Here is a 24,228-nt window from a genome sequence, read left to right on the forward strand (position 1 = left end):
TAAGGAGACTTTGATATATAAGAGGCCAGGAAACCCCATAAAAATCAAATTGAAACAATATATATATATATATATATTTATATATATGAATCATATGCTCCATTGCAATTTAGGCAAGCCCATTCAAATTATATGCGTTTCTATATATTTTCCTTTTAAGTACTTGACACATACTCGATCCTAGGGGTGCTACCCGCACCATACGGTACTGGGTAGCCTCCTCCCCGCCCCTGCCCCCGCATCTAGGACCCCACCCCAGTGTCGAGGGCCAGGGGCAGACTGGCAATCCGCCTCGCTCCCCACCCACTTCAATAATAGACTATAGGCGATTAGGTTCAAAAAAAATTTCTGGGTCTAAAATTGATCAAAAATACATTTTTTGACTCAAATTATAAATTTAAATTTGTAAATATGACTATAATTTAAAATTTATGTGATTTTTAAATTTATTAGTGCATATTTTGTAGGGGTGCTACCCGTATGGTGTGGGGCGAAGGCATCCCTCCCCACCCCCTGCCCCGCACCATGAGGGGGGCAAGGGTTTTCAACCCCGCTCAGCCTCCCGCTCAACCCAATGATTCATTGAGTCTATAATTTTTTTTTTTTTTTTGTCTAAAACCTCTTTTAGACCAATATTATAATATAATATAATTATAAATTTTATTAAAAAAATATAAACTCATTAGAGTTGTATTTTAGATTGCATTGGCCTCCTAGACCAACCTTTATATAGGAGGTCAATGCAATATAATAGTCATTTTTAAGCAATGTGGGACTTACTTCATTAACTTGAATTCAAGTTTTTAATAAATTATATATATATATCTATATACAATATATTTATATAAATATAAAAAATAATATTTTTTATTATAAATATAGGAGGGTGCGGAGCGGGGTGTGGGGCGGGGGCCCCCGCTCCATCATGGGTGGTGCAAGATAGCCCGCCTGGCCATGCGGGAGCAGACGAGGGTGGAGTAGCGAGGGGCGGGCCTCCATTGCCAACCCCTAATATTTTGTATAAGTTGTAGTGTAGTAATCATGTCAAAACAATACAAGAGTCTCACATTACTTAAGTATGCGGTTTATATTGTGAAGTCAATATATAAAAGGATCACCTTATTACACTACAACTTACACAGAGTATTATATTACTATATTTATATATAGTAAAAATAATAAATATTTATAAATATGTATAGTATAAATATATAATATATTTATATATGTAAAAAAAATTTTGGGCGCAGGGTGGGGGACAGGGTGGGGTCTCGCAATGGGGCCATATTGCCCCCACCCCGTAGGGCAAGAACCCCTTATCCCGCTGGTGTCTTGCCCTACGGGGCAGGGGCCCCTGCCCCTGCATGGGCGGGGCGAAGTTGCCCGGCCCACCATGCGGGGGTGGGGCAACAGAGTGCGAGTCTTGCTTCCCACCCCCTACTCGATCCTACTTATGACATATATGATTTTAAGGCAAGCATGATGGTGGCCATTTGGAATACTGTTCATCAAGGCCACACATGGCATATGCAATGTACCCTTTTATTATGTTTCTGGGAAATTAAGAACAATTAATTAAGCTGCGAATGCAATTGATCTGCAATATATGCAATTAGGCAGTTGGGTATGAACTATGAAGGCCGTGCTATTTATTACTCTTTCTTAAATTTCTTCAATCCAATAATAATTCAACGTAATTACATGTGACGTGTTAAGATGGGTTTGCCCCCAGTTCTGCATTTATTTTAATCCTTAACACGAGATAAAATTTACTTTAAGTTATAGATGTGAAAGTCTGTCACATCAATTGATATGAAAAATACTTATATGCATTTTAAATGTTATAAGTATTATAATTCCTCTCACAACAAACAATATATTTAGATAGAAAAATATCCATTCAAATTTTTATCGAAATTTGAGAGCTTTAATTGAAAGATAAATAAATATATAAAATCATCATGTTATATGATTTATTTTATATATTTATGGAAAATACTACTTTTACTGTTAGTTTTTACTGCTGTAAATTTTTTTTTATTATTATTTTTACTTAATGATTAAGTAAGTATTTTTTAATAATATTATGAATTTTTTATTTTTTAAAATATATTTAAATTTGTTAAAAAAATACATATAAAAAACATAAAAAGAAAAAACTCATCCAAAACCATTAGCGGGGAGCCCCAGCACTCCCACCGCTCTTTCAAATTATGAGACTTTGGAGAAATTGCATATGTATCTATCATTACTCTTCAAAAAATGCTGCCTATCAGTGTCCTATAATGCAAACTTGAAAGGCATGGGGACGAGATTCTTTTGCCTTTCTGCTGGGGAGTCACCCGAATTGACTATGACCTGTTATCAAAATGGGAAATAGCGAAAATAGAAAATAAATATTTCAGACTCACAGGATTTATTACAAACATATTTTATTAACACCTAATTTGAATGTGCTAGCTAGCAGCCTTAAATTAGATCGATATATATATATATATATATATATATATATATATGGTAACTCAAATTAATGGCGATCATCAAGTGCAAACTATATATATATATATATATATATATATGGTCAAGTCTCATTTAGTACTGGTGTCACCACTAATGTGTATCATAATCTCTAGTTTTGAATTTCTTTTATTTAATTTCAGTTTAAACCAGTGGTGTTGCTGCCACAGTTTTAAATTTCGTACCGTACCGGCTGGTACGGTCGAAATTTTTCGTTTCGACCGTCCGACCGGTACAGGTCTATATCTGTTCCGTACCGGCCAAAATACCGGCCGCACCGACCGATACCGGTCATACCGGCCTAAATTTCGGCCTATACCGGCCTATATTTCGGCCGGTACCGGCCGATATTTCGGCCTATGTTTTTTTTTTTTTCGTTTTTTCAAACTACAAACTTATTTTTTAACCCTCAATTTAGACTAGACTATTTATAATTTATATATATATATATGTATTTGTATATAATTTATTTATATATAGACTATTATTTTAGAATATAATTTTTATATATATTTATATATATAATTTATTTATAGATCGACTATCCCAAAACGTTATCCCGAAACGCTATCCCGAAACGATACCGGTATCGAAATATTTCGTTCCAGTACTTTGACCGGTACGGTATTCAAAATATTAACTTGCTGCTGTTAGACAGCTTATAAAGTTTTTCCCTTCTTCCCTTTAAGACAATATTATAGTGACGATGATTTTATATAAAGAGTTTTTTTTATGCTTTAAGATAATATTATAACGATGAAGATTTTATATAAAGAGTCTTGTTTACATTATAAACAATTAGAGAACATAATTGTTCTCGGATATTTTTATATTACTTTACAACTATTCACAATTAGTTTACTAATATTTATAAACTATCACTACTATTTATAAATGATCTGAGATATTCTTAACATCCAAATAGAGCCGTATCAGTGTGAGATTAACTTTCTCTTCTTGTACTTCAAAATCTTGAATGTACTTTAAATGAGTTGATTTTTATTCATCAATGCACAAAATGTAATATATATATATATATATATATATATATATATATAAAGAAAAGTAATGGCTTATGTCCAAGGTCCCAATACTTGTTTTGCATAAACGGCATAATCAACCTTGATCTGTAGCTTTTTTACGATTAATTCATATATATATATATATATATATATATATACATTTTTACAATAAAAGCATTTTTTGTTTTTTAAAAAAAAAGTATTACTATACCGTCTAGTTCTTACTGCCAGGCGTGACCGCTACTTAGATCTACAATTTTTTATATATTTAAAAAGTACACAAATTCATTAATGGTAGTAACTTTTTCAAATATTTTAAAAAAATATAAATAAAATACACTAACGGTCAAACATAAAGACACACTAGCCTTTTTCAAAAAGAAGTCCTCACACTTGATGTAAAAACAGGGGAGTGAGAGGTGTCTAGAAGCTTCATTTGAGTTAAAAAAAATAGAGTTTTGGAGTACACACTTTTCAATTTTCGTGGATCTAACATATATAATTTGAGTTATAAAGAAAGTTTTCAGATCAAATCTCCCGTAATTAAAACTTGTGATATAAGTTAAAAAAAAAAAAAAACTAAAGAGGTCAACGTTTTCTTCGACCTGATTTTGACGCGAGATTAAGGCCCACATAAAATTTTCAATTTGTGTTGCATTCTTTCTCTTATTATGCATGCTTGTTCGAAGCAGATCAATTGAAGTTACACAAAACTTCAATTTCTCTAACAATGGATTGGGCAACGCAAGCCCACAAATTGGTCCATTCATCAAATCCGCTCGACCAGTATGGATAATCAACCACCGTAACTTTCCATCCTTCGCCTTAAAGAAAATAGAAAACTTGTTTAAAAATATAATAATAAAATGAATGGTGCCTCATATATTCCCCATCGCCCACCTACAAACCTCTCAATGCATTGATGAAGCCTATAATTTTAGATGATTTGTGAATAATAATAATAAAATAATAATAAATAATAAATAATAATAAAAAAATAATAAATAGTAGTGAAATAATTTGAGATAATCTCATAATACCTCACTAACCAAACATAGTCTAATTTGTAAGTTTTGAGCTGATTCGAGACAGCTACCTTATCCTTGAATTGAAGGACTTACGACCTCTTCACCTTCACCATCACCTAAGTTCACTGTACAGATAGCTTAGGTAGTTCTAACAATTTTGTAACAAAAAATTATACTCATCATCATCTACACTGCATATCAACATGTGTGTTTAAATAGAATGATAAAAATGACAAATCATATGTTGGTGTGTGGTGTAACATTTCTCTTTTGTAACAAACACAACTAAGAGGCTTGATTCCTGCATATTACTGGGCGGTGTAGGCTGCGTATTCCATAAGTAATTATATTAATTTAATTTAAAAGAAATGATTTGTGTAAGTTTCAAACAGACAAGCTCCATGCAAGTCCTTATAAAAAAGTAGATATTACCTTAAAAGTGTAAAAGATATTAGTTTTTATTAGTAAAACTCACTTTTTTATAAATAATTTACATGTAATTTATCTATTTAAAACTTGTAACTGGCATTACTTTTAATTTAATTGGAGCTAAAAAGGCGCTTCCACTAGGAGTAAGAGATTCAAGGCATATATAGCAAATAATGTGTGTATTAATATTTAGGCTGTGGGAAGGAATTTGGCAGTCATGATAATTGATATGATGATATAATAACCAAGGACAAAGTGGCAAATATGAGAGCAAAAGCAAAAGAATTGGATTCAAATTTCAACTTTCTTTTATAGCTATTTTTAAGATCCTATGTCATAAGTTACTTTATAAAAATGTTATATATATATATATATATATATATATATATAAGAAAAGAAAAGAAGAAGATAGTGCCTCTATAATTACTACAATTACATGGATTATGCATGATGGGATTTATAAATGTGTTATTGAAGGCGCACAACTTTCGTACATTTCTTTCGTAAAATGTAGATAAATTAAGGCCTCGTTTGTTTTCAGGAAACATCTCATCTCATCATTACAATTTTTTCAAATCCCAACACAAAATAAAATAAACAATTCAACTTTTTCAAATCTCAAATAAAAAAAATATAAAAATATATATTCTAACAATATTTTATTCAACTTTTTAACTTTAATCTCAACTCATCTCATCTCATCTTTGAAAATAAACAAGCCCTAAGAATTCTATTTTATTTTTAATGATAAACTCTATTTTCTTTAAAAAAAAAAATACTTAGAATTTGCACATTAATTACTCGACAAGTATAATATCTTGAAATAATTAACTTAAAAAGGTTAATAAATTCTTCAACACGATAAGAATTAAAAAATAATACATTTTTTTTTCTTTTTCTTTAATATTTCGCGTTAAGATTTCACTCACATCAGTATCAGACAGTATGAATCTATTTTCTGTGCACAAAAAACTGTGTCAATGGCCACAAGGTCCGTCTCCTGTAAACCAAAAACCCTGTATTCTGTCCTCCACTTTCTTCACAAACCCCAACACCAACGTCTCCGGCCTTTCTCTTCGCACAATCCACCACTCTCAGACCAACCATTACCACACCTTGTCAACGAGATCTCTCGAATACTCAGTGACCATCGGAACCCTCATGACGACTTAGAACTCTCCCTCGACACATTCTCAACTCAAATGTCTACAAACTTGGTGGAGCAGGTCTTGAAGAGGTGCAAGAATCTTGGGTTCTCTGCTCACAGGTTCTTTCTTTGGGCTAAAACAATTCCGGGCTTTGAGCATAATTTTGAGAACTATCAGATCTTGGTTGATATCCTGGGAAGTAGTAAGCAGTTTGCTATATTATGGGATTTTCTTATAGAAATGAGAGAGGCTCGTTGTTGTGAGATTAATCCAAAAATTTTCTGGGTTATTTTTAAAGTTTATAGTAGAGCTAATCTTCCGGAAGATGCGATTCGAGCTTTCAATAGAATGGTTGATTTTGATATCAAGCCGGGAGTTGATGATCTTGACCAGCTTTTGTATGTGTTATGCAAAAGGAAGCACGTGAGGCAGGCCCAACAATTTTTTGATAAAGTAAAGAGTGGGTTCGTGCTGAATGCGAAAGCTTATACCATTTTGATGAGAGGATGGGGAGATATCTGCGAGCCAAATGAGGCGCGCAAGCTGTTCGATGAAATGCTCGAACGAGGATGTAAGGTGGATGTTTCAGCATATAATAGTTTGTTGGAGGCTCTATGCAAAGGTGGGGATGTGGATGAAGCGTACAAGATGTTTCGGGAGATGGGGTCTCAAGGAGTTGACCCTGATGCTTGTACTTACTCGGTTTTCATCCGAGCGTATTGTGTAGCTAATGATATACATTCGGCTTTTAGGGTTCTTGATAGAATGAAGAGATATAATATTTCACCTAATGTTTATACTTACAATTGCATTATCAAGAAACTTTGTAAGAATGAAAGGGTAGATGAGGCTTACCAACTTTTAGATGAAATGATTGAGAGGGGAGTTAGACCGGATGGTTGGAGTTACAATACCATTCTGGCTTACCATTGTGATCACTGTGAAGTGAATATGGCTCTTAGGTTGATTTCTAAGATGGAGAAATACAATTGCATGCCAGACCGGCATACCTATAACATGACGCTCAAATTACTAATCAGGGTAGGAAGATTTGACAGGGCAACTGCAGTTTGGGAAAGTATGGGGGAGAGAGGGTTTTATCCTTCAGTTTCAACATATGCTGTCATGGTTCATGGCTTATGCCAGAAGAAAGGTAAACTAGAGGAGGCATGTAAGTATATTGAGAGGATGATTGATGAAGGAATACCACCGTATACTTCTACCGTCGATTTGTTAAGGAACCGTCTGTTGGGATTAGGTTTCTTGGACCGTATTGAGATACTTGCAGATAAAATGGACCGAAGCACTTCCTGTTCAATACAGGAACAGGCAGGCATGATGAGAGGTAATAAGGCTTGTAAGACCTCAAGAATTGAGGAGACAGATCTTGAAAGCGAGTAAAGATTTAAGGGCCATGAGCATCTTGGATTGTTTACATGAAGTGGTGATATTTTTTCTAGGAGTACTCTGTGCGTGAAGTCTCAGCGGTAGTTCCCTTTTCTTATTTGTATCTCTTTCCAATTTTTTTTTTTTTTTTTTCCAAGTACGTTTTACATGTTTAGTATATTTACACATATCTTGTGGTCTGCTTGTCTATGTTAGGTCAATGATTTGTTCTAGGATATCTAATTGGAACTTTCAAGCATGCAAAATAAGTAGATAAAGCCCTTGTTACTTAACCTAGGATTGCATTTTGGTCGGTAAAAAACAAAGGTGAACAATTAGCAATAGTACCTCGCGTCTATAAGCTTCTTGATGACAAGAAACGGTTGTTAAAATATTTGAGTTTCCAATAGTGGTTGTTACTTGATGCATTGAAAACTTTTCCAGTCATGGTAGTGCTAAGAAGCAATGAGATTTCACATCTGAAAAGAAAATGATACCAATGATACAATGATATTGACTAAATCTAACCATGATATGGTCCATCCCTTGCAAAACATACACTGAATAGGAGTCACGTGTGCTGGATACATCCGGTAATTCTTCTTTTATTCTTTCTACGTTTTCCCATATAATATATATATATATATATATATGTAAGTACATAGAAATGAGAAACAGCCAAGGATTATTGATACAGTTGTTGTAACTAGTGCTCACATGCATTTCCAGTTCATCTGAAAATGACAAAAATCTTTTAGTTAAGACCCTAATATATCTTCGTCTGTGAAGAAGAAGGTAAATACCATTAAGATTAAGATCAAGATAATAGTACAACTTTGTCCATAACTACACATTCTATTGAAATTACCCGTTTCTCAAATAATTTTCTCACCCGAGCCAAATAAAGTAAGGAATTGCATATTCCGTCCTTCATTTTTTCTACTATTCTTAATTAATACATGGAGGAAAAGTTGCATATGTGAAGTTTTCTATATTTTTGTAAAAGAAAAAGAGTTCATCTCTGAAATATTAAATTGATTAGGTGGCCAAATAAAAAATATATAAAATTGGTTTAATTTCTAACTACTCGACTTGAATCTAGCCATCGAGATCATTCCATCATGACCCAAATAATTCCAATATTTTTTACTGTACAAAGTCTCCAATGCATGCATGATCTAACAAAACATGATGTTCTTTCTAATTGGAATTTGGAACTCTCTCTCTCTCTCTCTCTCTCTCTCTCTCTCTCTCTCTCTCTCCTCTTCTCTATTCTCCCCCATCCAATTTACTCCATGCATTCAGGGTGACCCGGAAAGAACCACCTTGATGTCTTATTCTTCTATTTTCTTAAATTAAAAAAAAAAAAAAAAAAACAAAAGTCGTCTCTACAAATTACAATCAGACTGGAATGAACCGGTTTAAAATCGTCCAGCAAACTGGCAAAGGACGGAAACCCCGGTCCAATGTCTTTATAAACCGAGCGAGCTACTAAACTTTCTCGCCGGTCCAAACAGTTGTCTCTACAATCCGAACAAACAACTATACAAATAATTCGCCTCCTTCAGATCCAATCTCGCCTGTAACTGCACAAACTCTGTATCTGTATGTAGGTTTCATTTCCAACGCCAAAAATGGTGGCTTTGTCAGTGAAATCCTTGTTTACCATTCTAGTGGTCTCTCTTGCTCTCCTTCTCGCTATCATTTTGCTTGCCCCTTCTTCTCCGTTCTCCCAGATCTCACTTCCTTTCAATTCACCTCTGTAAGCGTTCAATTCCTTTTCTTTTCCTTCTTTTTTTTTTTTTTGTATTGTATTCTAGTTCCTGCTGTTTATGGCCCGACTGGAAAGTGTAGGAAAATGGAAGAAAACGAGATTTTTCAGGGTAGATTTAACTTATCTTTGGACCGTATTAAGAAGTGACTATAATTCCCAGACATTTTTGTACCCAAGTCAATTAATTGGATGTATTTTTCTATTGTTTCTCAGAGACAAAATATTGATAGCTTTTTCTTTCCTTGGAATTTTGTGTTTGTTTTTAAGAAAGTTTGAGAGAAGAAAAGAGAAGAGATTGGAGCAGTAAGTTATTCCCTGTTAGTAGAGGTTGGTTGTCAATGGATAGAAAGCTAAACTAGGGTAGGGCATTAGAGTCAAATTTCCGTTCTCTTATTATTATTTTTGTTGGAGGTTGAAATTTGGTTTCTTTGGGTCTTGTTTCGATATATGAGCTTTTTTTTTTCATGCAGAAAATCAGATATATGGACTGTCCGGAGAATCGTTGAATGGAGACCTTGCAAGTGGTGGCTACAAGGAGATCTAACTGGTAAGTGGAGCTTTAACTTCACTTTTATTTATTGTTACAATGTATCCTGGATCTTTGTCACCTATATTGGATTTGTTGGGTAGCCTGCAAATAGATTTTGTGGAATATTAGATTCTTTTGCTAAGTATGGAGTATTATTTGTTAAGATCCAAGAGGAATCAAAGAACTTATATAAAGAATTTAATGAGGGCGCTTTGACAGTCTATAATTGTTCTGTTTAAGTTTTGAGAATTACCGAGCAATGATTATACATATTTGATTTCTGAAAATTTTTGGAATTTTCAAGAGTTCTAAAACCTTGTACTATATTTGGGTTGGAGCTAGAAATTTGGTTGGGTAGGGTTTTCATTTTTTCAATAATTCTGAGGAAATGTTAATTGGCGTTCATTGCAGATTATTGCATTGGTTTTTTGTTGAAATGCTGCAGCTCTGCCAGTAGAGACTAATGGATATATCCGAGTGGATTGCTATGGTGGCCTCAATCAGATGCGAAGAGATGTGAGTGCTCAGATGAGCTTTGTAATTACAACTTTCAGATCTGAGGAAAAATGTCACTTTTACTTGCTGCTTTGTAACAATGGAATGATACTTATTGTTGAGTGCAGTTGTGCGATGGTGTTAGTATTGCACGTCTGTTAAATGCAACCCTGGTTTTGCCAAAGTTTGAAGTGGCTGCATATTGGAATGAATCAAGGTAATAGTAATATGCCTTTATCTTTGACATTGGGTTTGTTCTGGGCATTGAGCCACTGAGCTCTATAAGATTGTGTTGTTATGCTTGCAAGAATTTGTTTGCAGTTTAGAAGCAACTAGCAGTATATGAGTGTTGCGACCCATCTTAGACAATGGTGAAGTAATGAATGGAGGTTATTCGTAGTTTTTCTGTGGTTTTACATTTGTGCAGATCTTGTATAGTTATTTATGTTTTAATTTTTGGCACCGGGTGTCTGAAAACAAAATACCGAATAATTCCACGAGTGCACAGGCCCTCAGCACCTTGGTAAGGAATTTCCTGCAAGTACACTTCGAGTAATTCAAGGGGAAATTCCCCTAATCTGAAGGTCCCTATTAATATTTTGCACCCAAGAAGACTTGAACTTTAGACCTAAAGGGGGGGAGTATACCACCAAAATCAAGGCTTTTACCACTTGAGTCAACCCCAAGGGGTTTAATTAATTTATCATTTGTTCATTAATTAATAATGAGAATACCCTCTTTGTGTCACACTCGTAATCTGTAAGTGTGGTTTTTGTACGATCCCTATCTGGCAGAGGTGAAAAGAATTCCAGAGCATTTTATGTTTTTTTTTTTTGGGGGGGGGTGTTTTTTAGGCACTATCCTCGTATAACCAATTATCTTGATCTCAGCGGCTTTGCAGATGTATTTGATGTCGAATACTTTATTCGCCAGATGAATGGCTTTGTTAAGGTTGTGAAAGAGTTGCCATCAGAGATTGCATCGAAAGAGCCTTTTCGAGTAGACTGTAGCAAACGCCGAGGCCAATTTGATTACGTTGAAAGTGTTCTTCCATCATTGTTGGAACATAATTATATTTCAATTACACCGGCAATGAGCCAAAGAAGAGACAGGTATTTCCTTATGGTGCCGTCTTTTTTTTCTCAGTGATGCTAGAAGCCTACTGCCAAGAATGAGAAATACATTTCACTTTTATTCCTAAAACTCTACTTTTTACATCTTGTAGGTATCCTCTATATGCTAAAGCTGCCCTTTGTCAAGCTTGTTACAGTGCATTGCGCCTCACAAGATCCTTGAAGAAGAAAGCCTCTGAGCTTCTAGAAGCCATACCCAAACCCTTTCTCTCACTTCATCTTCGTTTCGAACCTGACATGGTAGCATACAGCCGATGCGAATACTCGGGCCTTTCTTCTGCCTCCATCAACACCATTGAGGCTGCACGAGGAGATAGAAAACCATGGACTGGAGAGTTGGCTCGCATTTGGAGAAAACGAGGGAGGTGTCCTCTTACCCCTAATGAAACGGCCTTCATACTTCAAGCACTTTCCATTCCCACAAACACAAATATATATCTCGCAGCTGGGGATGGTCTGATGGAACTTGAAGGTTTAACATCTGTTTACACCAATGTAGTTACCAAGTCTAGCCTCCTTACTGGAGAGGATTTCACGAGTATGCATGGGAACACAAAAGCCGCATTGGATTATCACGTGTCTATTAACAGTGATTCTTATGTGGCAACATATTTTGGAAATATGGATAAGATGGTTGCGGCAATGAGAGCTTTGAAGGGGTTGTACAAAACTCTTTTTTTAAGCAGACGAGCTTTTGCAGAGTTCACTTCACAGGGTTTTAGAGGGAAAGATTTGATGCAAGCCCTATGGAAGGCTCACAGAGATGATTATGTCATGGGAAGAGGGTCTGCTTTGCCCGACTGTTTTTGTGAATTTACCTTGTGATTTTCGCCTAAGGATTCATCTTAGATTTTATTAAGAGTGTTTGTGGCTTCCAGTTGTTTAGAGTCCTCTTGTCCAATTTCTAGCAAGTCGGGTACTGCTTTGGGTGCTCCCATCTTTTTGCCCAGAAAAAAAAAAACAAACATGAAAGTTGAAACCAAATGAAAATGTCGTCCATAGATGAAGAACGGCATCTGAGTACATCGCCGTTTCCAACGACGTCACGTTTTAAAGTATCAAGTGATATCATTTTCTAGAGGAAAAATTTAATTGTAAGCGATTTTGCGTACTAATACGCGCATCCATTCAATCTGATTGATCAAAAAGTAGATTTTATTGAAAACAATGCTAATTTAAATTTAGAATATGAAGGCAACAATATTAGTACACAGATTAGTACGCAAACTTGCTTGTATATAGCAAAACTCTTTTCAAGAACACTATCTACTTATCAAAAAAAAAAAAAAAAATCAAGAACACCATCTATTTAAATGCATTTTTTTTTTTCAAAAGCACCAACTGCTTCACCTTTTATTTCATCTCAAAAAAGAAACATTTTGAAGAAGATATAAACATACTGACGACCATTAAAGAACTTTCTCTTTGTCAATCTGCATTGTATGTCACACATAATTATGATTTAATAATCGAGTACATGAAATCAATTCATCTATTCAATAATCCTATTCCTTGAATTTCTAGACATTCAATTTATTTGGCATACAATTGAGATGAAATTAAAAAAAAAAAAAAAAGGTGCATACCTCAAAATTTGAAAGTCGAAGTCTGCTTCACTATCATGTTAATATAAAGATTTGCTCCGATATCGTGAAGTTGCCTTTGTATAACAAGACAGTTAACGTACAGTAAAACAGAACGGAAATGGAGTATGAGCAGCTATTTGATTTCACTTCTTGAATGGCAGCAAACTGCCTGCACAAGAACCATAAACTGAGATTAATTCAATATCAAAAGAAGCTATATCTAAACTTCAAAATAAATTAATCAACATATAAATGCAACGGTCCAATAAGAAATTCCCTACCAAGATTTTACCATGTAGTCGTGGAACCCCAAGAGCCTCTTCATACTACATGTTTATCCATCACATTACAGCAGATTGTGTTTGAAACTCACACTGATGAATGAGAGAGTAAAGATTTCGAGACTATCATATAAGTGGCTCATTAATATCTAAATGTAGTTCCAGACAATTGTGAGGCAAGATCCCCAGATTTTGACAGACCAAGATGAGGTCTTTCGGTTTTTACCACCGCACTGAGGCTTTGGATCTTCCACTCGTGGATCATTAGACTTCTTGTCTTCAATCAATGTCTGTACAGTAAGTGGAGCCTCAGACGTCCTTCCATGACTTTGCGTATTGGTTTAAATTTAAGGGAGTATTTGGCAGCGGTTTGGAGCTCCTTTTCGTTCAAATTGCAAGGCGATAATCTCCTTTCATTCCTCTGATCTTCCTTCCAAGCAAATACCATGCAGCAGGGCAGTAAAAGAAACAGAATCCACAAGGAAGCCCTTACTGATCATCTTATCTCGTAACTATAAAGCAGTTTTAACCATTCCATGTTGGCGAAGGCTAACAATAATAGAATTATATGCCGCAGTCATTTGCATCCATCCATCAGACATCATCATTCCGAAAAAGTCTAGAAACATAGACTTACTACTCTCCTGAAGCTCATTGGGAACGCACTTGTTCATCAGCATTTACAAGATAATGAAACGTAATGTCATTGGGAACGCACTTGTTCATCAGCATCAGTTCAAAAAAGGAGGCTGCGTTTGCAAGTTTACACTCCTTGCAAAACCTCCCAAATAAGTATGCTGTATGTGACAACGTTAGGTTCCAAACCACAAGATTGCATCTCTCTAAAAGTTTTTTCAGCTCTATTGGAATCTCCGGTACTGCAAAACCCCTTAATGAGGAAGGTGTATGTGACCACATTTGGCTTCCATCTTTGTTTCAGCATCAGCCCAAACATCCTCAGTGCACCATCCAAGTCATTCTGCTTTATGTATCTGTCAATAAGTGTGGTATAAGTAAAGACATCTGGAGCATGATGCCCTTTCCTCGTTCTACTGATGCATGAGAATGCATCCTTTATCATTCCAAATATGCAGAAGCCTTTTATCATGGCATTGTACCCCACAACACCAGGGTCTATTCCTTTTTCAATGGCGAGCTCAAATAGTTGCTTTGCTTCCTCAATGTCACCATTTCGGATTAATCCATCCACCAAAGTGGTATAAACGAATTCATCAGGTTGTATGTTTTGGTCAAGCATCTCAGCAAGTAGCCGCTTTGCAGCAGGAAGCCTCCCTTCGCTGCAGAGTCCACTCATCAAAACATTGTAAATACCAGCATCAGGCAATACTCCCCTTTCCATCATATTGTCTCGCATTGTCAATGCAGCATCAACTTGCCCTGTAACAAGAAGTCCATGCATAAGAGTTCCATAAGACACCAACTTGGGTTTGTCCCCTTCTTCCATCATCTTAATAAGCAAATCTGAGGCCCTTAAGTATTCCCTTGTCTGCAATAGCCATGTATAAGAGGAGTATAAGTAAACTTGTTCGGCTTTAATCCCCTTTTCAATGCCTGCTCCAGAAGTTTTTCAGCTTCCTTAACCTTCCCCTCCTTACATGAACCATTTATCCCTTCCCCTCCTTACATGAACCATTTATCAACGTATTGTAGGTTATAATATCCGGCTGACAACCACTCTCAATCATTCTCCCCATCATTGTCACCGCTTTAACTATATGGAGATGCTTATTTTGAGCATCGATTATATTATTATAAACTTGAACATTAACATCCAAACCCGTCTTTCATTTCCACCAAAAGTCGATCAATCACCTGAAAGTTCCCTTCTTTGCAAAATCCATATATCATAGCCCCACAAGTCTCCGATGCAGGCAAAAATCCCTTCAATTTCAACTCCTTGAAAAGCCTGCTAGCACTCTCAATATTACCTCTCTTGCAACAAAAAATATTGGCATCAGCCTTTGGGATTATCCAAAACACACCATGAAAAAATGACTAAAAACACCCCCAACAAAACCCACTTCCCTCTTATCCAAACTCACTTCTCTTGTGACACATAGGGTGTGCTACGGATCAGCCGTGAACAGGGACTGATCCGTAGCATTACTCGCCATAAAATAAAACTCAAGAGCCTTATCTACCAATCCAGAATCCGCATACGCGCGAATTACAGCACTTAATGCTTCAGGGGTCAGCTTTAGTTCATTAAGGTTCATAATCTTCAACACCAATTCAATTTCCGAAAACACTTTAAACCTCGCTAAAAGCCTCAAAAGCGAAGAATATGCATATCCATCGAGCGAACAACTATACGGTCGCTTCGAGGCCCAATCGAAGAACTTCAAACCCAGTTCTACATCGTGTTTTCTGTCTAAAACGTGATGGGCAATGTCCGAAACAAGGACTTGGGATTCGGCGAAGTGGATTTCGAGGGACTTCTCCCATTGTTCATGGTTTTTGAGGATTTGGACACAGTCTTGAACTAGTTTGACGTAGGGCCTGAAGGGAAATGGAGAAGAAGAAGAAGAAGAAATGGGTTTGGGTTTGGGTTGGGGTCTGTGAAGGGGTTTAATGCGAGAAAGAAGGGTTTTAGACATGAGAGAGTTGGGGGCTGTTTCTGCGATGCTGTTCTGTTGTCGAGAGAATGCTCACGCAGACACCCAAAGCTTATTTGACCTTTAGTAATAGTCTCTTTAACATTTGGTGGGATGGAAAGAGGTTGGAACCGCTAGCGACGAAGTCTGGATGCCCCTTTTCTCTCACCTATCAACCTCATTTCCTCGTGTAAACTCAACCCAATTTGATTTTTCATTCTCATCCTTGCTCTTTCTCCACCTAAATTGTTGAGTAATTAAGTAGTTCCAGAGATTTCAGATTATGTCGTGTGTCGATAAAAAGTAGTGTTTATAGACGCAAGTTTAATGGCATAACACTTTTTGATAGAATGAATAAAAGTACTATGGTTCGAGATTTACAAATAATTTTCCTAAATTGTCATTTCCATAAGGCTTTCTTCAGTACCTATCCCTTCAAAGTAGCAAAGGTATTGTATCCTTATCCTGCCTCCATAAACAGATTATCCCGAGTGCAACGTTTTGGGTAAAGATTTGAGAGAAAGGGCAAAACACTCGCTCTTAACAACTATTCTGGTTTACTTTATCATTAATTACAACTCATCCAACATACAAGGGACATTCATGAAGAGGATAGCAGCCGCTAAACAGTTTTGATTGGAGATCAACCACGACTTGAAATTGCTTCATTCTTCAATCTTTGGATGTTGTAATGAGCAACCCCACTGCACCAATAAGAATATACTGCAAGAGAGAAATGGCACATATGACTTCCCATACAAAACTCAATAGCTTCACGGTTTTGGGATTCTAAAGATTTAACCAATTACGACATTTCATGCGAAGAATAAAAATCAAAATTTTTGGACTCACAGTTTTGGGATTCTAAGGTTGAACTCTACTATTTTATCGATACTAAGGACAAACAGTTGCCAACCAAAGTTGCTCAGATGCTATTTTCAACCAATATATATATATATATATATATTGATTGATCAGATACTGACCAAAAAGAGGAAAAGAGTCTAAATCCACAGTTACAGATAAATGGAAATTACCAAAACTAAGCAAAAAGGGTTTAAATCAAACCTTGATAATTGGCTTTTCAGTCATGATAATCGTCGCCCAGCCAACATAAGGTAGGAACCTGCCAGCAACATAAATGTAATCTAAGTAGTATGTATGAAGATCTGTTTTTCAAATTTGAGGGGAAAAAAAGGTGCATGCTCTTTTTTTTTTTTTGGGGATTCACCCTTTCAGCATGCTATTTTATCAGGATATTTTATTGAGTTTTGGAAAAGGAGAGAGAGAAAGTTGAATAAAGATATTATAAAGTTGAAATATTGTTAGAATATTATTTTTTAATATTATTTTTGCTTTGGAATTTGAAAATGTTGTATTGTTTTTTGTATTTTATTTGGAAGTTCGGGAAAATTGTAATGGTTAGGTAATGATTAGATGAAAAAGTTGAAGATTTGAAATTAAAAAGTGTTTGTGTTGAGTGATGTTTGGGAAGGATATGAGATGAGATGAAATAGGTTGAGATGGGTTCCCAAACGAGGCCTAAATTATAATTTCAGAACCATGATACATCCAAATTGCCCTAGAAATATACCCCGTCTGGGGAGGATGGTGGTGTGTATATGCGTGGTGCATTACAATGACTTCATGCATCACATGGTGTACATGGCAACACTGCATAGTTCTCCACGCTAACATGGTGCAAGTATAAGCCAAAAACATTCAAAAGATGAAGAGTATTGCCAGAGTTTTTACCCTACAGCTCTGCCCATTATATGGTGCTGTTGAAGCCAGAGCTGGCGATGAGCATACAAAACCCTGTCGTCATCATCATTATTATCTCCTGTGATGGACAATAATTCATAACAATGGAAGAACATTAGCATTATGGCAGATGATTCACAAAAAATACACCAGGCAATGTTATAATATAATTAACGTGTTCAAGTACACAGAGAGAGAGAGAGAGAGAGTATGAATTATGTGCTATGAAAAACCCATGAACAATGACACGACCACCTCCACATGTAACCCCCATTCTAAGACCCTGGGAGATTATATGGACCAGCTCACTAAATTCCAAACAAAATTGTTTAATTTTCCAAAATCTAGCACCTTTTGTAAGGACATCAACCTCGCCAGTATCTTGCCTTTCATGGACCTGTAAGAACAATCAACGATTTAGACACACTAAACAACACTGATCATAACTAATTGATCTCACTAAAGAAAAGGCAAAAGCTCAGTAACAATGGAATGTGCAAAATGTCACTCTCAGTTAACTTTCTAGAGATCCCCAAGCCATTTATAGATAATGGGTATCAGAAGACTGGGTCTTCAGAACAAACAGCACTGTACTTAAGTGACTGTGCTATACAAGGACAGAGTTAACTTACCAAAAACTGACTCCACATACCAACCCCAGTCAATTTGGCTTTCTTCCAAGTATCTCCCAAACCCAATTATTTAAAAAAATTAGGTTCAGTTAGGAAAATATAGTTACTTACCAAAAAAAAATTTTTTTTTTTATAAGTAATCGATAATATTATAAATAGAGATAGGCAAAAACCCAAGTACACAAGAAGGATACAGGGGATAGAACCTATCTAGGTTAACGAAAGGGAAGCTAAAAAGTCATGTAGATTCAGGCCATTAAAATCTAAAGCAATGGCCCATAGCAATAAAGTACGGAAAAGTAAATCTCTAAGTTCCTCCGGCGACTGCTCCTTGTTATCAAAAGTCCGATCATTGCGCTCTTGCCAAATGCACCACATGATACAGATCGGGATCATTTTCCACACCTCCTTAATTTGTTGAACTTCTATTGGAAGTGTCCAACTGGCCAACAGATCAACCACAGTTGCTGGCATCACGAAGGATAACTCTACTCGACTGAAAACTTCCACCCACAAGGCTCTAGTTATCTCGCAATGTAACAATAAATGTTCCACTGTCTCACCGGATCTCTTACACAAGCAACACCAATCTAGTATAACTAACCGTCGCTTCCTCAGGTTATCAGTGGTCAGAATCTTCCCCCATGCTGCTGTCCATGTAAAGAAGACCGCTTTCGGAGGCGCCTTATTTCTCCAAAGTCTCTTCCATGGGAACTGAATGGTTGCGGCATAGGAAAGGGACTTATAGAAGGATCTAACTGAGAAAATGCCCTTACCCGCAGGGTTCCACCATAAGCTGTCAGCTTGCTGTCTATTCGGCTTCACAGAATATAATTGAACCCATATACCAACCCAAGTAAATTGGAATTAAGGCTTAGTTAAGTTGAATTGAGCATCTGCTAAACAAGAAAAGAAGGGGTTGGGATGAGGGGAGTTTTCAATAACCGAGAGAAGTTACCAAGTCAGTCAAAATTAATAGGAGCAAAAAAATGGGGTTGTCTTCATTTGAACTAAGGGCTAGTGGTGGTAACAAAAAAACATTTTACAGGGAACAAGAACTACAGAGTCAACCCTATGAGCAACAACAAACATTCTATGGGTTACTCTATACCAAGAATGCAGATAAAAAAATCTCATGTTTTCATACATTGATCTAGCCCAATATTTTTGCCTAATTAAGCAAAACATTACATGCCGCTAAGCACCATCATCTATATGGGTCGGGTGTCGACAGATGAATTAAAGCATCCAATTGCGCACTTCTGTTGGCTAATTTCGAATACACAGGATCTAATATACTTACAAGTCAATAGTTGAACACGGTAGAGACCAACTTTAAGTCTACTTATACTCAATAAGAGTACACTAAGATGGAGATCTCATTGAGCATTACAATAACATTTAATCACAGTATTTCATCAAAATCAATCATATAAGGTCTGCATAAAGTGTTTACCTTAATTACACGATGGACAATTGGAATGTTGCGACCCTGAAAAATTATATAAATGAAACAGGAAAATTATATATTATCACAGAGACGAAAGAGGGAGAGAAGGAGAGAGAAAGCATCACATCTCAAGAACAAAAAAAAAGTTACATAGACATCCATGCATGCTAAAACACTGCAAAATAGGAGAGCAATAATATCTTCATATAAATAAAGATTTAATTGGCTTGCAAACCTGAAATTTTGCAGGTCGAAGTTGGTACTTACATAATGAACCAACTATAATGCATGAAAACTAAATAGTGCTTTTATCTGGCCAAGAAAGAGTATAAAAGCAAATGCCACTCGCCGTCAAAGGGAATCTCCCAGCTCCTGTGCAAAAATATATAATTTATTCTTTGAGCAGAGCATATGGCTCAACAAGAAGCAGTTCTTCTTTAATATATACTCAAAAGATGTCCATAACTCAGGTAAGACATGCCCGATAAAAAGCAATACGAGTAAAAATTGATCAAAACTTAAGAAGTTCTTCTGCTAGCACCCAGTCCCAACCATATAACACCATATCTTACAAAAATTGCCCAAGGGATGCTTTAAAGTTAGCTTCATTTTATAGTAATATCATTAGTTACATGATTTCTTCTCAGTTGGAGAAAAGGCATACCCCTTCAGCTGCTCTATCTGATTCCTTTTATGTATTGGATGCCTATACTGTGATCAACATGACTATGCAGACACCAAATGATAACCCAACAGCACCGTAACTATTCACTTCCTAAATGAAGCAATTATGCTAGTCCTCCATGTTCTATGGATTAAAAATGGAGACGGGGTGTTGGTTTAAAATTGGGTGCCTCCTTTTAGTCACAGTTTATTTGGGATGGGGTGTTGGAAAAAATGGAGCGCAAACTAGCAAGTTGGAAGAGGCTTTATCTGTCCAAAGGTGGTAGAGTTACATTGATCAAAAGTACTCTCTCCAACCTACCTACTTACTTCTTATCCTTATTTCCAATACCATGCAAGGTGGCTCACCGGTTAGAGAAATTGCAAAGAGATTCCCTATGGGGGGGAATAGACGAAGAGTTCAAGTTTCATTTGCTGAAATTTGAATTGGGCTATGGTTTGTAACCTTATACGCGAAGGCGGGTTGGGAATTCGGAATTTGTTGGTTTTCAACAAGGTTTTATTGGGTAAATGGTTATGGAGATATCACAAAGAAATTGGAGTTTTATGGAGGGTGATCATAAATTTCAAATATGGTGGATTGTGGGGAGGATGGTGCTCGAATGAGGTGAATGGACCACATGGGGTGGGGCTTTGGAAACATATAAGAAGAGGCTGGACCAATCTCCATCGATCAACACGTTTTGTAGTTGGGGATGTTCTAGAATTAAATTCTGGAATGACATATGGTGTGGAGATCAAATCCTCAAAGAAGCCTACCCAATACTATACAGCGTTGCACAAAGAAAGGCAGCCTCGCAGAGCTTATGGATCTCTCTAGTGGCTCACCCCAATGGAACATCATTTTCCTTAGAGTTGCCCAAGATTGGGAAATTGACACATTACAGATTTCTTCAATCTTTTACACACTTGTAGAATGTTTGGAGGAGCGGATAAGATGATATGGTCACCTTCCAAGAAGGGGAGATTTACTGTACAGTTGTACCATAAGTCTTTTATGACACACTCTACAAGAACATTCTCATGGAAGAACATATGGAAAACTAAGGCCCCCTTAAAAGCTTCATTAGGGAAGATTCTCATCTTAGATAATCTAAGGAAAAGCTGCCTCATTTTTTTTTTTTTTTTTATAAGTTATCGCTGCTTCATTGTATTGGGTTAGTGCTACATGTGTGAGAAAAGTGGCGAATCTATGGATCATTTATTATTGCATTGCGATGTAGCCATGAGTTTATGGAACGATATATTTGGGAGAGTGGGACTCAATTCTAAGAAGGGTTGTTGAATTTTTGGCCAGTTGGCAAGGAATCCGGGATAATTCTCAAATTGCAGCTATGTGGAAGATGATACCGACCTGCCCATGGTGGTGCATGTGGATGGAGAGGGACGGTCGGAGCTTTGAGGATCTTGAACAGATAATGGATGAGGTTTAAACTTTTTTTTCTACACACTTTATTCCATTGCTCGATTGTAATAGACTTTAATGGCATAAACGTACAAGATTTTCTTGTATTTTTAGACAGTCATGCCTAGGTGTGGCTCTTGTATATATCCCATGTACTTGGCTTCGCCTATTATCAATAAAACCCTTATTTACTGATAAAAAAATGGAGACGGTTAACCCAGTGTGCTCACTACTAGAAACCTATCAACACTGTACAAACAAAGCAAAAATCATAATGCACTGAAGTATGCAAAATAAAGGCAAAAATTATAAAACAAACTTACATCAACATTGAAAACAACAATCTCCCCTGCACGAATAGGATCTTTGCTCATGTGTAAGAACAAGATGTCTCCCTGCATGAGGTTATAGTTTGTTAAGCAACGCAAGAAGCCAAGAACAGGATTGAACATGTTAATAGATACGTTTAATCTGGTACATTGCATGCATATATGCAATGGCTTTCTCCCCCATTGCCTTCTCATCATAGAAAACAATTTTATGAGAATATACTTTGCTAAAGAAAGAACCAATCACTACCCCTTGTAAATTTTGAAAAAAGAAATGAGAAATGAGAATAGAAGAGATTTTTCTTCTCTTCCTTCTTTAATAATAGTATAGGGTCTTACGCAATTCTTGCCGAAGTAGTTTTACGAAAAAAAAAAAAAGTAAAGTTCTAGATTCCAAGACACACCAAAACTACTCGATAAACACCATACTTCGATAAAAATAATTGAAACCTCCACACATTCGATTCACTTACCCTCTTGAAGCCAGGTTCCATGCTTTTAGAAATTACAACAACAACAGGGGACTCACTGCCAGTGATACACATCAATGCCTTCCAAATTATTAAAGCAGAAGTAACCATCATGCCTGGTGCAAAAGCATAACAATTATGTCAAGGAATTTTATGCAGAGAGGTTAGGAAACAACATCGACGCCATGACGCTGTATTTCGTTCTGGGAAAGCAATGAAATAATGGGGAAAATGCTTAGAACTATCAAAAATTGAACGAGGTAATCATTTTATATTGCCTTTGCACATAGTTCAAAAACTAAATATTGCCTTTGCACATAGTTCAAAAACTAACTCGATCGGCACCCATTAAGTTACTGCCAAGCTTTAATATAAAAGCTTAACATTACTGATAAAAAAAAATAATCTAAAAGCTACATATATCATGCAAAATATAAAACCAGTACGCTGTCTCTCTTCCTATTCTTCTGCTTTTCCTTATTTTATTTAGCGTTTTTTGAGTTAGCATTCAAAAAGCGGACCAAGCCCGTGACTTTATTTTCCAAGTATGAATTATCAGACGTAATACACCTAGACGTGCTTCAAACGGCTAAAGAAAAGAAACTCAATAAATTAATGTATAGACACAGTAAACATCATTCAAAGCTTTAATTTTTAATTTATTCCCACATTTCTTAGCACCTGAACAGAGCATAGTCAAATAAGTTCCTCATGCAACACGATTTGAAGCACATATTTTTTTAAATAAAGGTATAGAAGGACGTATAGCTACAGAAATACGTATAGATATGGGTGTAGAGGGGGAGAAAAAGAGAGAAGGGAGAGAACCAAGACTGATCGCCTGGGTAAGGACCTGGCGGATCTGAAGGGATTTGATAGAGTCCATCGTCTCACCTATCCACCCCATTTCCCTTCTCTCTCTCTCTCTCTGATCACTTACACCACAACGACTCTCTCACGTCTTCACTCTTTTCTTCTTTTCTTTAGCCCGGAGAGTTACTTGACCGCTGCTTCTTCGAATGGCTGCTTCTTGCTACTTCGTTCTCTTTTATTTTCGAAGATTGCTGATTTTGACACCGTCAATCCGATGATGCGGCAGCGGGCAGACATATGAGCAGCTGCCACGTCAGGAAGCTGCCGAGTCAGCCAATTTATTTATAAAAATATAATAAAATATAAAAAAAAAATGACAATTACAATCGTATATACGCAAATACCGTACAATCACTTGAAAAAAAATAAATAAATATAGATTCACATGAAAAAAATTAATTTTTTAATAATAGACTATACTTTTTTTTAAAATAACTACACAATATTTATAGATTCAACAACTGTACGTAACAATACACAATATAAAATATAAGAAATAAAACGACTCCAAATCCATGCATCAACAGTCAACCTGTCCCCATACCCCCACCCCTACTCCCAAATTCCCAACTGATTCAGCCAACTTTTAGATTGTGTTTGGTTCTTATCCAAAGTCAGATGATCTCAAATCAATTATTAATAACATCAATTACTTTTTAAAATAAAATTAAATTCATC

General features: G+C 36.1%; 3 protein-coding genes and 1 pseudogene across 5 annotated transcripts; 2 read left to right on the forward strand and 2 right to left on the reverse strand.

Annotated features, from left to right (window-relative positions):
* Window positions 1-5,925: 5,925 nt before the first annotated feature.
* On the forward strand, window positions 5,926-7,720 carry LOC121246960 (pentatricopeptide repeat-containing protein At1g52640, mitochondrial). Its single transcript, XM_041145287.1, has one exon. It carries the CDS (start codon window positions 5,977-5,979, stop codon window positions 7,543-7,545), a length of 1,569 nt encoding a protein of 522 aa, XP_041001221.1. The 5' UTR covers window positions 5,926-5,976; the 3' UTR covers window positions 7,546-7,720.
* A 1,355-nt stretch (window positions 7,721-9,075) lies between these two features.
* Window positions 9,076-12,312, forward strand: LOC121246961 (O-fucosyltransferase 13-like). 2 transcript variants are annotated; one of them, XM_041145288.1, is made up of 6 exons: window positions 9,076-9,292; window positions 9,775-9,851; window positions 10,279-10,349; window positions 10,457-10,545; window positions 11,219-11,440; window positions 11,554-12,312. In XM_041145288.1, the coding sequence occupies exons 1-6, from the start codon at window positions 9,165-9,167 to the stop codon at window positions 12,284-12,286; spliced, it is 1,320 nt and encodes a 439-aa protein (XP_041001222.1). In that variant the 5' UTR covers window positions 9,076-9,164; the 3' UTR covers window positions 12,287-12,312. The 2 variants fall into 2 exon arrangements, with proteins under 2 accessions (XP_041001222.1, XP_041001223.1); XM_041145289.1 differs by having other exon boundaries at window positions 9,228-9,292; window positions 10,245-10,349.
* Window positions 12,313-12,742: 430 nt separating this feature from the next.
* LOC121247470 lies at window positions 12,743-15,946 on the reverse strand (annotated as a pseudogene).
* On the reverse strand, window positions 15,944-23,856 carry LOC121246962 (signal peptidase complex catalytic subunit SEC11C-like). 2 transcript variants are annotated; one of them, XM_041145290.1, is made up of 8 exons: window positions 23,506-23,856; window positions 22,681-22,793; window positions 22,202-22,273; window positions 19,796-19,831; window positions 18,059-18,104; window positions 17,699-17,786; window positions 17,012-17,069; window positions 15,944-16,666 (listed from the first exon to the last, which is right to left on the reverse strand). In XM_041145290.1, the coding sequence occupies exons 1-8, from the start codon at window positions 23,582-23,584 to the stop codon at window positions 16,616-16,618; spliced, it is 543 nt and encodes a 180-aa protein (XP_041001224.1). In that variant the 5' UTR covers window positions 23,585-23,856; the 3' UTR covers window positions 15,944-16,615. The 2 variants fall into 2 exon arrangements, with proteins under 2 accessions (XP_041001224.1, XP_041001225.1); XM_041145291.1 differs by having other exon boundaries at window positions 23,531-23,853.
* Window positions 23,857-24,228: the final 372 nt, after the last annotated feature.

This window comes from Juglans microcarpa x Juglans regia, chromosome 1S (assembly GCF_004785595.1).
Source record: "Juglans microcarpa x Juglans regia isolate MS1-56 chromosome 1S, Jm3101_v1.0, whole genome shotgun sequence".
NCBI classification, from domain to species: Eukaryota; Viridiplantae; Streptophyta; class Magnoliopsida; order Fagales; family Juglandaceae; genus Juglans; species Juglans microcarpa x Juglans regia.

What these genes read in the sequence shown, in the direction of transcription:
- LOC121246960 (XM_041145287.1), top strand. Translation starts at nt 5,977, where the DNA reads ATGGCCACAAGGTCCGTCTCCTGTAAACCAAAAACCCTGTATTCTGTC.
- LOC121246961 (XM_041145288.1), top strand. Translation starts at nt 9,165, where the DNA reads ATGGTGGCTTTGTCAGTGAAATCCTTGTTTACCATTCTAGTGGTCTCT. An exon ending in CTTCCTTTCAATTCACCTCT is followed by an intron (nt 9,293 to 9,774) that starts GTAAGCGTTCAA and finishes TTTTTCATGCAG; the next exon opens with AAAATCAGATATATGGACTG. An exon ending in GCATATTGGAATGAATCAAG is followed by an intron (nt 10,546 to 11,218) that starts GTAATAGTAATA and finishes TCTTGATCTCAG; the next exon opens with CGGCTTTGCAGATGTATTTG.
- LOC121246962 (XM_041145290.1), bottom strand. Translation starts at nt 23,584, where the DNA reads ATGGGGTGGATAGGTGAGACGATGGACTCTATCAAATCCCTTCAGATC. An exon ending in ATAATGGGCAGAGCTGTAGG is followed by an intron (nt 17,070 to 17,698) that starts GTAAAAACTCTG and finishes TGTTGCTGGCAG; the next exon opens with GTTCCTACCTTATGTTGGCT. An exon ending in CTGAAAAGCCAATTATCAAG is followed by an intron (nt 16,667 to 17,011) that starts GTTTGATTTAAA and finishes TCTCTCTTGCAG; the next exon opens with TATATTCTTATTGGTGCAGT.